The 16,452-nt window shown below is 31.1% G+C and overlaps 2 protein-coding genes across 2 annotated transcripts; both read right to left on the bottom strand.

Moving 5' to 3' along the window:
• Positions 1-3,122: 3,122 nt before the first annotated feature.
• LOC145592413 (uncharacterized) lies at positions 3,123-15,568 on the bottom strand. Its single transcript, XM_081648863.1, has 9 exons — positions 15,489-15,568; positions 14,142-14,192; positions 13,808-13,873; positions 9,837-10,113; positions 9,076-9,320; positions 6,952-7,165; positions 6,261-6,557; positions 5,767-5,928; positions 3,123-4,796 (listed from the first exon to the last, which is right to left on the bottom strand). The coding sequence occupies exons 2-9, from the start codon at positions 14,186-14,188 to the stop codon at positions 4,638-4,640; spliced, it is 1,467 nt and encodes a 488-aa protein (XP_081504989.1). The 5' UTR covers positions 14,189-14,192; positions 15,489-15,568; the 3' UTR covers positions 3,123-4,637.
• LOC145592158 (uncharacterized) lies at positions 3,551-4,633 on the bottom strand. Its single transcript, XM_081648618.1, has one exon. The coding sequence runs from the start codon at positions 4,631-4,633 to the stop codon at positions 3,551-3,553; it is 1,083 nt and encodes a 360-aa protein (XP_081504744.1).
• Positions 15,569-16,452: the final 884 nt, after the last annotated feature.

The following is a 16,452-nucleotide window of genomic DNA, read 5'->3' as shown; positions in this document are numbered from 1 at the left end:
TTAGTCTAAAATGGGTGTACAGGAACAAACTAGATGAGCATGGTATTATTGTCAGAAACAAAGCAAGATTAGTTGTACAAAGGTTTCAATCAACAGGAGGGAATAGACTATGAGGAAACATTTGCTCCAGTAGCTAGGTTAGAGGCTATTCGCTTACTTATTGCTTTTGCTGCTTATATGGAATTTAGGTTGTACCAAATGGATGTAAAATGTGCATTTTTAAATGGTTTATTAAAAGAAGACGTCTATGTGGAACAACCTCCTGGATTTGAAAATCCAGAGTTTCCAAACCATGTTTATAAACTTGACAAAGCCCTCTATGGACTTAAACAAGCACCTAGAGCATGGTATGAAAGATTATCTAAGTTCCTTCTTGAAAATGGTTTTAAACAAGGCAAAATTGATAAAACTTTGTTTTTAAAATCAAATAGAACTGATATCTTATTTGTACAAATTTATGTTGATGATATAATTTTTGGTGCAACTAACGAATCTCTGTGCAAGTACTTTGCTGATCTTATGAGTGGAGAGTTTGAGATGAGCATGATGGGAGTTTTGAACTTCTTTCTTGGTTTGCAAATTAAGCAAACTGAGGAAGGAATTATGATCCACCAACAGAAGTTCATTAAGGAACTGATAAAGAAATACAAGCTTGATAATGCAAAGCCAAACAAAACTCCTATGGGAATAGCTACTAGATTGGATGAAGATCCATCTGGAACTTGCATAGATCAAATTATGTATCGAGGTATGATTGGTTCTCTACTTTACTTAACCGCTTGTAGACCTGATATATCTTTTAGTGTAGGTTTATGTGTCAGGTTCCAAGCTAATCCAAAGGAGTCTCACCTCAAAGTAGTAAAAAGAATCCTTCGTTACTTAAAAGGAACTGATAATTTGGGTCTCTTCTATCCTAGAAGTGACTCATTTGATTTAAATGGTTTTACTAACGCTGACTATGCATGTGATTTGGTTAATAGAAAAAGATCTTCAGGTATGGCACAATTTTTAGGACCCTATTTAGTTTCTTGGGGTTCCAAGAAGCAAAACACAGTTGCCTTGTCCACGGCTGAAGCTGAATATGTAGCTGCAACAGCTTGTTGTTCTCAAATGTTATGGATAAAGCAACAGGTTAGAGATCTTGGAATTATTTTTGAATGTGTCCCCATTTATTGTGACAATACAAGTGCTATTTGTATTTCTAAAGATCCAGTTCAACATTCAAAGGTCAAACATATCCACATTAGGCATCACTTTCTAAAAGATAATGTGGAGCAAGGGCACATTAAGTTAGAATTTTGTCCTACTGAAAATCAAATTGCTTATATTCTAACCAAGGCCTTGTACAGAGAAAGGTTTGAGAAATTGAGATTGGAACTTGGGAAGATCAAGCTGACTTGATTGCTTCTGAAGTTCCAAGATATGGAAAAATCAGAATTAATGCAAATAGAGATAAAAAGGCTTCTACCACAATTATGGTGTGCTAAACATAGCTGAAGTGTCACCGTTGGTTAGTTCACAAACGCTCTAATACGTGTGTAATTAGTAATGTACATTGCATATGAGTATAAAGCGCGTTCCAAATATGTATTTTCTTTTTGAAAATTTAATGCATCTTTGAAAATAAATTGAATTTGGGAAGAAAACGAATTTTAAAAAGAATTTGAATAAAAAAATCCTGTTTGAATTTCGAAATAAATTGAACTTGTTCAATTACTGACCAAACAACACTAAACCTTCCAAATTATCTCACACCGGTTCATTTAATGTAAAAGGCATCTTTCACCTACCTTACATCATCACTGTCAAATCATATTTACCCTCTGTGAAAATCTTTCTCAAAGCTTCTCAAATATTCCAAAGATTTAAACCTATGGCAATCATCACTTCCCTAAGCTCCTCTGAAAATTCCCAAAACGAACCAAAATCAGAACCTGAAATTGCATCTCCTCTAACCATGGTTTCTTACAAGGATCAAGAAAAAAACCAAACCGAAACTGCACCAACCTCATCCACTTCAAATAAAAACCCAAAAGAAAAGAACCCATCAGACAAGAAAGTGAAAACCTCTAACATCTTTGAAAGATTGAAAGAGTGGAAAGAAAAAATAAATAAAAAGAAGTTAGTGGAAGAACATATCAAGGAGGTCGAGGATTTCATGGCTGGATCTGCAGAATCGAGGGGGAAGAAGAAACAAAGGGGGAAGACGTTACGGAAGATCAATCAGAGCTTGAGGCTCAAGCTGGAAGGTATGTAGTTGACCAAAATTACCTCTTTAAAATTTTAACTTAATAGTTGAAGATATTAGTGAAAAATACTCATTAGAGACCGCGTAAATGCAAAGTGAGTTGATAATAAACAGATTTAACACCTGTCAATGGAAACTTTTTTGTGTAGATAACTTGTTTTCCACTGTTATTGCGCTATACTGACTACTGAGTATCTTACAAGCTTATGGAGTTAAGGTAGTAGTACATCACTCACCATTTCATCAACTGAATATAATTTTGTACATGGTGTATTCAGAATATGGAGGATGTGTACAATATATATGCTGGCTGTAATACTGCCTTGCATATTTCCTTACTGCTTCTGGTTATGAATTACACTGAAAGATCAAAGATGCCTAACATAATGAAATACTCAGCTTTGCCTTCTACAGTACCATTGCTTGAATGTGCCTTGGTGCTTGCCTCAATCTGTCAATCATATATGCCTATTGCTTGCCTCAATAATATACAAGTACAAAAGTATACATACAGACTCAGTAGTCAGTATTATCTTTCTGTCCATTAACTCAAGCGAGCTAACTATATAATTGAACATGTTAGTTATCTTACTTGTAGAGCTTAAGAGCACAACTGCCTCATTACCATGAATTAACCAGATGATATGAGTAAAAATTTCAAGATTTTTTTTCCCCAGTTGCAAACTGAGCTTTGCTACAACTGCAAAACATTCTATATACCTAATGCAAAGGCTGTCAAAATAAAAAGAAACAACTAATCAACCCAAAAAGTTTACTCTGACAATGAGCATACCAGACTTTTAACAAATGATTCCATCTTATTAAACTTTTCCTTCTTTTTACAAAAAAAGGTGATTTGATTATACTAAAGATAAGATAACAAAATAAACCATTAACTCATACAGGAAAAGTGCACAATAGACTCCAGAAATTACAAACATAAGAGCATTATACTACATACTAGTGCTACTAGTTTACATCATTAGAAAACGAATTCATTAACACCGCATCATATAACCAAATATTAATTAGATAAAAAAATTACTGAGTAATTCGAATTTATTAAAACCTAAAAATCTTCATCCATCTTGAAGACAGGGCAAAAATGGAAAGGGGCAAAAAGTTACTGTTCATCACGAACACTAACCACCCCAAACCATTTTTTGAGGTAAGTACAGATATAGAATAGTTCCAAGTGACTCAAAGCGACAAATTGGGGCACAATGTCAATAATTAAGTCTCCATTCCCACATTCATTTATCAATATACACTACAATTGGGCTTCATGTTCAACAACTGAGATTATCCTTTAGGTGATAGCAAGCTATTTATGTGGAAATGTGGGAGGTAAAGCTGGCTTGGCCATTGAAGTGGAAAAGACCAAATATACCCTGTTTTCCTGTTGTAACAAACCAAATCATACTTGTCGTCCACTGGAGTGGAAAGCAGAAGATCCTCATGTTCCAAACTAAACCAAGGTCTACTACCTCCAATCTTAGAAGTATGAAGCACACTCTGAAGCCTACAATACATATCACGTGAATTAAAATCCCTACCTCTAACCCAAGTGCCAGATTTTGGGTCTACCATTTCCCAAATCTTGCATACTGGAATATCATTGGCATTCATCAGACCCATACCTGTCTTTGTCCTAAATATGAATTCCTTCGGAGCTTTGTCACCCGCGAAATCTTCTGGTGCAGGGAACCGATACATGGTTTCAGAATCCACATCCAAGGCAAGACCAAAGTTAATAATACAAGGATACCAATAAACAAACCCTGCTCTAGAAATCGGTGGAACCATCAGTGTCCTCTGACTCAGAAATGACATATCTGCATCTTCATTCATTGTCATTGAATGACAGTCAATGGTTCTCCAGGTTTTGTCGACAGCTACTGTACATACCATAAGATGCACATTCCTTACAGTTTTAGACAGGTCATTAACTCTGAAACCCAAAACATCTACTGGTTTTCCTGTTTCAGAGACAAGAGAAACATATACAACAACCACTTTGTATTGCCTGGAAGAAGGGGTAAAGGCCAAAACAACATAAGGTGTAGCAAGTATGCGTACTCCTGTCAGAGGAGGGAGGCTCAATTTTGCTTTAGTTAGGAGATTCATTACATGCAATACTTGTGGATTTGTCTTATCATGAAGCAAGAGCAGACCATCACACGAATCTAATATAGTGGCAGGAAATGGAATTTCATGTATATTCAGCTGCTTGAGACCAGTAGTATTAAGACAGTAAGCCCATTGTGGCTCAGCCTGGTTTTGAAGAACGACGCCAGAAGATAATAAAGATGAGCAAACAAGGTGTGCATGAATAAATATTGGGTCACTGATTATATCATTCCACTCCTTGCAAACATACCTCATTATCTTATGGAGAACTGTAGCAGGAAGAAATACTAATATGTTGAAAATTATCACTGGGAATTAAAGGTGATGCTGAATACTTTTCTGTCTTCGACCTCTTTCTGTAAGCACTTATCCAAGGAGCAAGTGTTTGATCTTCTATATAGTTCTCTATTCCTAGGTCCTAAAATTTCATTATAAAAAAAAAATTAAATAAATATAAATAAAGAAATAAATAAATAATAATAATAATAATAATAATAATGATACAAAATAAACACCCACGTGCAATACAACATATATATACACTTTTTATATGAAAGATGAAGACACATACAACTCCAGTATGCTCGAAACACTCCACCACATTAGAGAAGAAGAAATACAAGTTTTTCCCCCACCTTTTTTTTTTGTCCTTTGTTTATTTTGTTGAAAACGATATGTAGCTATTGGAACCGGATAAAATGTGGCTTCAAACAGAGAAGATTGCAGGGAGAGAATTTATGCAGACTACTTTTACGATTCATTATACTGATTTATGTTTAACCGACCCCATATTTTGGGATTAAGGTTTTGTTGTTTATTTTGTTAAAAAGTTTTCTTTATCCCAAAATGAACAATTAGAGACGTTAGTGAGCCAATACACTCGCGAAAAGCTCACAAACAAGCTCGGTCAAAGCTTGTTCATATATAAATAAACGAGTCTAAACATAAGGTATAATTATCATTGATGGACCTTCATTTTTCTTTTTCTTATCCTCCGGTTTTTTGTTCTCATCCTACACATTATAATACAAATAAATTACTAACTTTTGTTATTACATAAATTACATATATCAAAAGATAAGAATATATATTATCTACAATTTTTAAAAGATAAGCATAATATAAAAGGTCTAATTACCATTGATGGCTCTTCATTTTTCTTTTTCTTATCCTCCAATTTTGTTGTTTCTTGATTTCACCCAACAAATCATGATATGAATAAATTACAAACTTTAGAACATACATAATAAACTTTAGAACAAAGTATAAGCTTTAGAATATATGCAGGATAAACTTTAGAACACACATAATAAACTTTAGAATATAAAGTATAAACTTTAGAACATATAGAATAAAATTTAGAAAATAAGCATATACGAAAATCATACCACATCCAATTTTACTTTTTTCAATACTTTTCCTTGTCCAAATCCAAGGTCTTTTTTAAATTTTATTCTCATATGAATCCTTTCTTTGTTCCACAGTGATATTAATGGAACTTCTCGTGGTATCTCCAACCCTTTTCTTTGTACACGATCAAAAGAAGTTACCTAAAACATGCTGGATAAACTTTAGAATATACATAATAGACTTTAGAACATATAGGGTAAAATTTAGAACATAATATAAATACTACCTCCGTTAAATTATGTGCAACTTTAAAAGGAAACACATACTTGTAGGCAAAATTTGTTTGTGAGTGTAAAATGGAGACAGAAAAAGTAGGATGCATGTGATGAGGAGAGAGATAAAGAGAAATGATAACCTAAAAAGGAAATAAAACATTTGTTGCAAATAATGTATGGTCCATTTTTGGAAAAAGTTACACATAATATTTAACAGAGGTAGTAACATATAAATAATGGTAAGTAATTAACATTACCATAAAAAAAATTAAAGGACCCGTGAAGTAAGATTTTCCATCTTGACATTCCTTACAAGATTCCATCAAGTGGTCCTTAACAAAAGTGCACCAATCCAGCTTAACTATTTTCTTCGTATCCATACAACTATACAAAAATTTAATGTATAGTGCTTTGTTGTTAGTTAAGCAGATACAACTATTGACCACACCAACCAAGAAATTCCAAATGAATTCATTGGAAACTTTCTTTCTCTTTTTATCTACCTCTTTCACCTTTTCCATCCTATTAATCAATTGTTTGTTTGTTGGAGCACCCTTTAAGAGACAAAAAAACACATAAAAATTAGAACATAGGTGGAACTAATAATTAATATACAGAAAATATTTTAGAACACAAGTATAAAAATATTTTAGAACATAAGAGGTTATGATTTCAAACTAATTTATGTTTATTATACATTGTTTAGAACATACAAAAAAATACTTTAGAGCATATAGTATAATTTAGAACATAAGCAGAAAATAGAACATATGCCAATAACCACTTTAGAACATAAGGAGAAAATACAATTTTAAAGAATAACCCAAATAACAGCTTTAGAACACTATTAAAAGATAAGTAGAAATAAAATTTGGAACATTATACTTAAACTTTAAAACATAGGTTAAATAACTACATAACTGACATTTTAAATTAAAATATTCATACCTTTTGTAAGCCAAAGCCTTTTCTCCAATTTTGTAAAAACTTTTCCCATTTCTCATTGGGTACCTCCGGTGGTTCATGAATTTTTATGCTTCCGATGGGCAACCCATAGGTCATGTGAACATCAGATTCATCGAAAAATATTTCTTCTTTTCTACCAGGTAGCACCAAGCAACATCTTTTGGAATCGAAATTCTTAAGAAGATTTTCTATCATCCTAGAATTAAATTAAAGTTGTCAAGATTTAGAATACAAAATACATTTAGAATAGAACCATATGTCGAACTTAAATTTGGAAATCATAAGGCACAACTAGATTGTTTAGAACATAAGTATTTTAAACGACTTTTCACCAAATGGCATTGAGTACTTAAAAAATTCATCAAATATCATAAGGATTTCAAAATTCACCAAATGTCACTAACAAACAATACAATAACACCTCGTGCCATTAATTACATATAGATGTTAACTCTAAGTTAATGCAATTTTTATTTCACCAAATGCCATTACGTTATAAAATTATTTCATCAAATGCCATTACTTTACAAAATTATTTCATCAAATGTCATTACTTTTTAAAAGTAATACACAATAATCATTTATTTTAATAAATAAAAATAATATTTTTTCTCGAATTTCGTGACGAAAATTACTTGATTAAAGCTTTGAGGTCATTATGATCTTTTATGTGTACAAATTAAGCTTTGGGAAAAAATTCACGTAAATGCTCCGTAATTTGTGTCGAAAAATATTTCGATTAACGTGTCGTATTTTTTAATCATGAAAATCGAAATATTTTTCTAACACACGGAGCATTTATGTTATTTTTTTGTCAATTCCGAGCTAGATTTGTATCCATAAAGAGTTAAAATGACCCCCAAAACCTTGTGCAATCAATTTTTGTGGTTAAAAAAATACAACATGCTAATCGAGATATTTTTCAACACACAAAACGAGGCATTTACGTTTTTTTTTCCAATTTCGAGCTTAATTTGTAACCATAAAGGTTCAAAATGACTTCAAAACTTTACCCGAGCAATATTTGTCACGAAAATCGAGAAAAAAATTATTTTTATAAATTAAAATAAATTATTAAAATGAACCAATCATATCATTATTTTTATTAATTAAGATAAATTATTTAAAGAAAATAAAAATACTATTATTTTTATTAATTAAAATAAATATTAAAATGAATCAATCATATCATGACTAACGTGTCATAAATTAGTGTCATTTGGTGAATTTTTTAAAAGCTCGATGACATTTAGTGAATTTTGAAAACCTTAATGGCAGTTGGTGAATTTTTTAAGTACTAAGTGACATTTGTGAAATAACCGTATTTTAGAGCATAATCTAAAACTAATTTAGAACATAAGAATTGTTGAACATTATACAATTTAAAACACTATATATATATATATATATATATATATATATATATATATATATATATATATTATACTCCCTTCGTCCCACAATAAAGTACATGTTTTCCTATTTTGGAGAACCAAAATGTTATTCCCGTTTCTAGTTTTGGATAGTACGTAAAGACTATTATACCCTCAATTTTTTAACCTTATTCATTAAACTTCCTAATCTACCCTTAACTTATCCACTTGCAATGTACTTTTTTCACTTTTTCTCTCGAACTTTTGTTTATAATTGTACTTTTTCACTTTTTTCCCTTTAAATTATCCACATGCTTTATACTTTTGTCTAACTTATTTCTAGCTTTTTTCCACTTTAAATGTACTTCTTCCACTTTTCCCATTTCTTAAATACCGTGTAAAAAACATAATAGGAACTATATTATGGGACAGAGGGAGTACATAACATAAAAATAAAAAGGAGGATTTTGGGGGTTACTCCTAACCAACCAAACCCCTCTAAGTAACCCCTAACCGAGTAACAACCCCTAAGGCCCTAACGAAGTAAACCCGATCGAATAACTAGAGTAAAATCAAGTAACCCCTAGCCGAATAACTCGAGTAACCCTTAATTGAGTAAACCCACAAGTATTAACCCCTTGAGTAACCCCTAACTATAAAATTGTGGCCAACCACATATAAAAATTTGCCAAATAAAAAATAAAAAATAAAAAAACTTAACGCTAGTGCTTACTGAGAATCGGCATAAAATGGTTCATCCAATTCCAAAAAAGCTCCAAATCCAATTTTCTTAATTGCTTGTTTATGCTTATCAGAAAGATCTTTCAACACTGTTTTCATGAATTTCTTAGGAGGAACTCTTTGATAACGTAACATCTTGTTTAGATTCTTTTCCTCTTTGTTGACTTGGACATCCTCATCTTCCTCTTCTTTTTCGATCTTTCTTTTCCTACTTTTCACATTTTTTTTCGAAACACTCTTGGAAAAAAGTTCAGAAAATAAGCACATATTTTAGAAAATAAGCAATCAATTCAGAATATAAGAACACAAATTAGAAGAAAAATATTTGACTTAGAACATGAACTTTAGGACATTCATCAACATAATGTAGAACATAAGGATATAATTTAGAACACATGTATCTACTTAGAACATAAGTTTATTGTTAAAAACACATACTTTAAAGCATAAGCATATAATTTATTGTTAAATAATATTTTTTTTTCCTATATTTCAAATAAAGTTTAGAACATAAGCATATCATTTAAAACATAAACTTTAGAACGTAAGAATGTAGATTACAAAAATAAAGTTACACACATAAGCAAATAATTTAAAATATAAGCATATACATTAGAACATGATAAACTAATTTTAGAACACAAACATATCATTTAAATCATGTACTTTAGAACATAAGCATGAAATGTAGAATATAAAATGCAATTTATGACATAAGCATATAATTTAGAACTTCAACAAATAATTTAGAACCTTTTTACTAACATCATCCACGTCCTCTCTTTCATCATCTTTCTCCCCTAACTTTGGTTCATCCATCTCATCATCAACATCATCCTTATCATCATCATCTTCTTCTTTTGTTTCTTCTTTTTTATCTCTTTCTTCTTTTTCCTTTTTTTTCAATTTTCGAGGTGATTGAAGCCTTGATGGAAGCTTGCTACGTCGTTTAGTAATATTTTGATTTTTAACATGTTTCTCAAATTCCACTTTGTCAATTACTTCCGCTTCAACATTTCCAATAACTTTCCTGTAAAATCAAATATAAATGATTAAAATCATAATTTAAATAACATACAGTACAAATATAAAGTGCTAAGATGAACATAAAATAAGCTTTGTGTAATTTAGAACATATATGATAATCTTTAGAACATAGACATATAATTTTAAACATAATTAGATATACTTTCGAACATTGACAATTTTGAACACAATCATAAATACTTTAGAAAATAATTTAGAACATATACATGTAATCGTATTTAATAATAGGAAAATTTAAAAGAAATTTAAGCTATCCACGTGTCACCCCTTAAACTTAGGGTTTTTTTTTTTGTTTAAAAAAAATTATCTGGGATCTTCTACTCCAACCGGTACATATACAACCCATAAAATCTAAAACAACAGCACTTACCCTATCATCAAAAAAAACAATCAACAATTATCAAAGGGATTCTTTGCGTCTTTTGGATTCTCTTAATCGCACGATATATTTCAAGCTTTATCTGTTTCTCTGTTTTCCCAAACGACGCTAGTCTGTTTCCCTATTTCAATATTTGTAAATACTTAATTCATACCCCAATTCGTCATTGGTATTTGATCAATTCTCTTTTTTTCTCTAACGATCTCTCTGATTTTTTTCATGGTGTGTTGTAATATCCATTCCCTTTTAATTTCTGTGTTAAAATATTAGTATAGATGTTTAATTTTCTTTGAAATTTTTAATTCCTTCATGTGTATTTTAAGTTCTGATAATCAGGGTTGATAGATGCGTCGAATTTACAGTTTCTATGAGATAATTATCAGAGAGTTCAAAGGTATTTTTCTGTCATTTATTTGGTAATGATTTTTCAATGTATATTTATATGTCAATTGCATAATCAATGTTCTTTTTGATATATTTATTGATTTTTTAAATTTTGTTTTTAATCTTCTGAAATAAAACTGTATCAGCACTTTTAATTTTTCTGAAAATTATTTTATTTTTTCTTATGTTTGATATACTATATTTTCATAAAATAACTAACTCTTTTAATAAGTTAATATCCAATCAATTTCACTCATGCATGTTGATTTATAGGTTTCAAATTGTGAAAAGCTTTATATGGTTCTGAAATTTTAATCAATTATTTCCAAAGGTACGAGCAGTATCATTTTTTTTTTTTGACAATTATGCTTGTCTTTCGACTAGGCTGATGGAATCGCAAGTTGTGCAGTTTTTATTTGGGTCAAGTTTGTGCAGTTTTTATTTGGGCTAAATATGAGCAGGAAGATTCTGTAATTTTTTTTTGTTTGGTTTTGTTGTGGATTTTGATTTATAGTATCTATATTGCATAATACTAGTGGATATGACTCAGGTATATCATGTGCACAAAGAAAAGAGTTCAGAATTCATTTTATGATGCATACTTCACAGCAATTAGATAAAGATATTTTGTTTGGAAATCCAAAATATTGAAAATACAAAAACATAATTTGTTGTTAAATGAGTATCTTTTTCCATGCCTTATGTTTCAATTCACTTTTTGTTTTCTTGAATATTAATCTCTGCTTATTATATAAGTAACTATGGTTAAAAACGAAGATGTGAGGTGAATTGAAGGTATAAACCAACATGTTTAAAATTATTCACCAAAAACTATTGCTCTGTTCATTTATTATTACTTATATTACATGGCATTTTTGTATTTAATAGGTTGATTTCTATTGATACTTGAATACTTGGGATGCTGCTCTATTTTGTTTGGGGTTGCAGGTGAATGAGGAGAATGAGGAGCATTGGTGGGTGTTTTTCATTTGGATAATTTTGCTTAAACATTGATATAGTATATCACTGTCAAAATTGGAGAATAAATCCTTTTAATGCTATATATCTTATATGTTTTCTTTCAATTTAATAATAATTTCTTTGCATAATATTGAATGACTTAGCACGCTGAAGAAAAAGATGCAAAATATTGAATCAACATTACTCATCCAAAGAGTACTATTAGGGTTTAATTTTCCTATATTTTGTGTAACCTTAGTCACACCATGTGTTAACTTCTTTTCCTTAAATGATTTGGACTTGACCTTGGAGAGTACCTTGTTCAATCGCCCCACAATGAGGCGTATGGCAAAATGAATGGTGAGATAGTACCTCAATTATGGTATTTGTCATAATGGAGTGACATCTTAGTTATATGAGTTCTCCGAATTGGTGGAGATGATTGGTAATGTGGTATATTAGACTCAATAATTTAGTTTGGGGTTGCTATCACACATGCACATATGCTTATTGTGGGAGATGTGTAGCTTCATTACACTAAAATCTGGAATTCTTTTAGTCATGCATTTTCCTTAAATTAGCTTCAATTTCATTCTTGCATTATTTTAGTTGAACGGTAGTTTTATACTTCGTATTTGCTTATCTTAATGAAGAAGACATATACTTTGTCTTCAAATTGGAGGTAGGTTTCATCAAAAGAATAGAAAGAAATATAGATATAAGGGCAATATTCTTGTGGTTTCCCAAAAGTCTATTAACATTGATTTTTTAATGTCATACATGTGTTAGCTACTGTACTTTTGAATTTAGCCTTGGAAAAAATTGAATTCATATTTTTGAGCTAGCAATCTTGTAGAGACTTTGTGGGTTAATGTTATTCTATTAGAGAAAATGGCAATATATGAATGGATATGGCAATTTCTAGCAGCTTACAACAGGAAGCTTATGAAGGGGAGACAGTCAACTGCCAGTTCTTCTAAGGCAAAGACACTAATGAGGAGTTCAATGGGAGAGATTGAAGATAACAAGATAGAAATACATGTTAACAAAGCTAGAACAGTACAAGATAGAATCTTTTTACAGTGTTAAATTATTGGGCTGCTTGTATGATGCATATGTGATACCTTCAGAATTTAATTTAAAGGTTTAGATTGATTTCTCGCATTATGCTTAATTTCATTCTACTACCACAATACAATTAGGATATATGTACAATCCATGGGTAATAATCCCAATATGCAATTTAACATTCCATCCAAGAAAATATTAACAAAAATTTAACCCATGCATAGCTTTAAGATTGCAGCAATTTGTTTTAAATTGTAAAAAATATTCTCTCTCCTATTGAAAAAGTTATTTATATACAAAGTACAATGTAATTTTGCTACGATATATTTTAGTATTAGATTGAATCCTTTCATTATGCTTCTTTCAACTGCTACACACATCAATTTGTATTTACAAACCTATTTTGGTCTAAATTTTTATCCAAGAGCAATTCCAATATGCAAATGAACAATAAAAAAACAAAAAATTAACAAAAAGTGGGGGCTAAATAGTAGTTTAGAACATAATCAGAAAATACTCAAGAATATAAATTATAATTTAGAACATGATAGAAAAATAAAAAAATAAAAAAATTAACCATGTCAAACCTCTAACAACAAAACCTTAACCAATCCCAAACATAACCAAATAAAACCACAAAAGAAAAACTTCCTAATCATGTATATTTTGTTCAAAACTTACATAGAGTGCAAATATAAAGGGCTAAGATGAACATTAAATATATTGGACAACATTAGATTACAAAATAAGCTTTCAAACATATATGATAATCTTTAGAACATAATGGAAACTTTAGAACACAGGGGAAAACTTTGGAACACAAGGGAAAACATTATAACAAACTTTAAAACATACAAGGTAAACTTTAGAACATTAGATTAATTACCTTTTTCTTATATAAGTAATTTCTTCTTCTTGTATAATAGTGGCTTCTTCTTCCAAATTTTTAGATCTGTAAATGTTTATAAAACAAAAGAAGAATCAAAGCACGATTATAGTATATTAGATTATCTATACTACCTCCGTTTCTTTTCAGTTGACACGTATTCCTTTCTAGGAAGGTTTTTTTTTAGTTGATACATTTCCTTTTGGGGTAAATTTTTTACCTTAGCATTTACAAGCTACCCCACTTGCTTTTTCATTTCTCTCTCACTATCTCTCCTCTCCTTAATATAAATAGAAACGGAGGAAGTATATAAGAACATAGGCCATAATCTTACGAAATTGTTCTCGGAACTTCTAATTTTTCTTCATTTTGGCCTTGCATTTTGCTAAAATTTCAAGAAATCAAAAACATTAGTAACATGTACACTCGCTTTTTTGGCACAAGGAAAGTGGTGCTATCACTCATGTCCAAGAGCAAAGGAACAAGTAACAACAACCACTCATGTTAATTAATGAGAACTTAGATACAACCTATTCAAATAGTCAAACGTTTTGAAATCGAAGCTCCAGTTCAAGTCAAACAAGCAGCCCATACAAACCCCTCATCAATCACAATATATATATATATATATATATATATATATATATATGGAAAAGCTGATATCCACAACTATAACTCCATGCCCAAAAAAAAAATTAGGTCCCAATATGATAGTACAGTCCACGTCATACTTTACATAAAAATTCTTATAGTTCTTCCCTTAGAAGTTCAAATGACAAAAAATTAACCAGTTTAAACTAGACAATCACTTCAGTTTAAAAAGTACGTACCAAAGTTGTTAAGAAACTCAAAACTTCAAGCAAAAAAAAAAATATATGCCTCCTAGCCCAGTTCTCCTATTCTACATTCTTGCTAAAGATATAATAAAATAATAAAATAAAAAAACACACAACCTCGTGAATCACTGAACTAATTTATTGAAGAAAGGCTATGGAGTTGTTTGGAAAGTGAGGATACACCATACCCACCACGGCATTACGCCACCACCTAATACACCCTCCACCTCTGCCAACATCACCAACATTCTCATTCCTCTGCCACCAATCACAGCCAACAACCACCACCAAATTCACACCACCATAGCAGCCGCAAAACAACAGCAGTAGCCACACAACGACGACACCAACAACCAAAACAATCGCACATTAATCAGCCAAAAAAACGCACATAAATCGCCCAAAAAAACTAAGAAATAATTTCTCCTTCGTCTATATAGTACAGGGGGTTGCCTTCAAGAACCAAAAAGCTACTAAAATCACGCCAAAAAAACCAAAAAAAAAAATCGAAAAAATGTAAAATGACGTAAAAAACAAAAAAAAAAAATCAGACAATAAATAATTGAGAGTAGCGCTGAAATTCGAAAACTAAAATCGCTGAAATTCGAACCCTAGTCCGCTGAAAATTCCAGCCCTAAAATCGCTGAAGTCCGAGCCCTACAATCGCTGAAATTTGAACCCTAAAATCGCCTAATGAAAATCAAATCAGAAAATGATACAATTGCTTCAAACATCGACTTGAACTCATGCGAAATTCATGAAAATCAAATCAGAAAAATCGCAAAAATTGACTTAAACATCATGCGAAATTCATGAAAATGTGAATAAAATCGAAAAAAACGTACCTGATTTTAAAATCCTTCAGATTGCAAATTTTATGGAGATTTTTTGAGGGTTTGAGGAAAGAGAAAGTCGTGATTGTATAACGAAGAGAGAGAAACTTAGGGTTGTGTTTTTTTTTTTAGGATTTTTAAATACCGCACTCAGATCTCTAACTAATGCCCGTAAAATAAAATGTGTTTTACGAATTTACCCTCATAGATATAAACCAAGAATTTACCATTACAATCATAATTTTAACCCCCCACCACCACCATCATTTACCACTTACAATTACACCTTTATAATTTTAATCTAAAGGTAAAAGTGTCAAGTTTAAGTAAAAATAATTATTTTTATAATAAGGCTACGTACGTCATTTTAGGTTATTTTGTGGGCGTTAGTTAGAGATTCAAGGGCAACGTTTAGCTTTCCACTTTTATTTTACATAAAAAAAACATTTTAAAACCTTTATGGTTAAAAATAAACCACCACGTTCATTTTTTTTAGAGGAAACCTATTTCCCTAATTACCCTCTAATTGACTTAATTAGACTCTAATTTCTTCTCATTTCTTCAAACTAACCTCTAACCCACCAAATTACTTAATAATTAGATTTAATTAATATATAAAAAAACTACGACCCCCCCCCACCCCCCCTTCCTCCTCCCTTTCCCCCTCCCCTTCCTTCTCCTTCCTCCTCCCATGGCATCAACCCTCTCCCTCACTGGACCTGCTGTCCAAATCCCCTCACCCCTAGCGATCTCCTCCACGGCCACACGACCCTCGCTCCCTTTCCCCCTAATCACCGTCCGACAACCACCTCCTTGATTTTGAAAAAAACCCTAAAAATTGATTTGGGGATTTTTTAATTTTGTGCATCTTGTTTGCAATTGATGCTTTTTGTGGCTTTGATTATGCATGTATGTGATGTTAGGGTGATTTAGAAACAAATTGCAATTGATTTGGACTTGATTTTGAGCATGTTAA

This window comes from Chenopodium album, chromosome 18, assembly GCF_948465745.1.
Source record: "Chenopodium album chromosome 18, dcCheAlbu1.1, whole genome shotgun sequence".
Taxonomy (NCBI): Eukaryota; Viridiplantae; Streptophyta; class Magnoliopsida; order Caryophyllales; family Amaranthaceae; genus Chenopodium; species Chenopodium album.
Note: the sequence above shows the minus strand (reverse complement) of the source record. Positions and strands in the feature narration are given on the sequence as shown.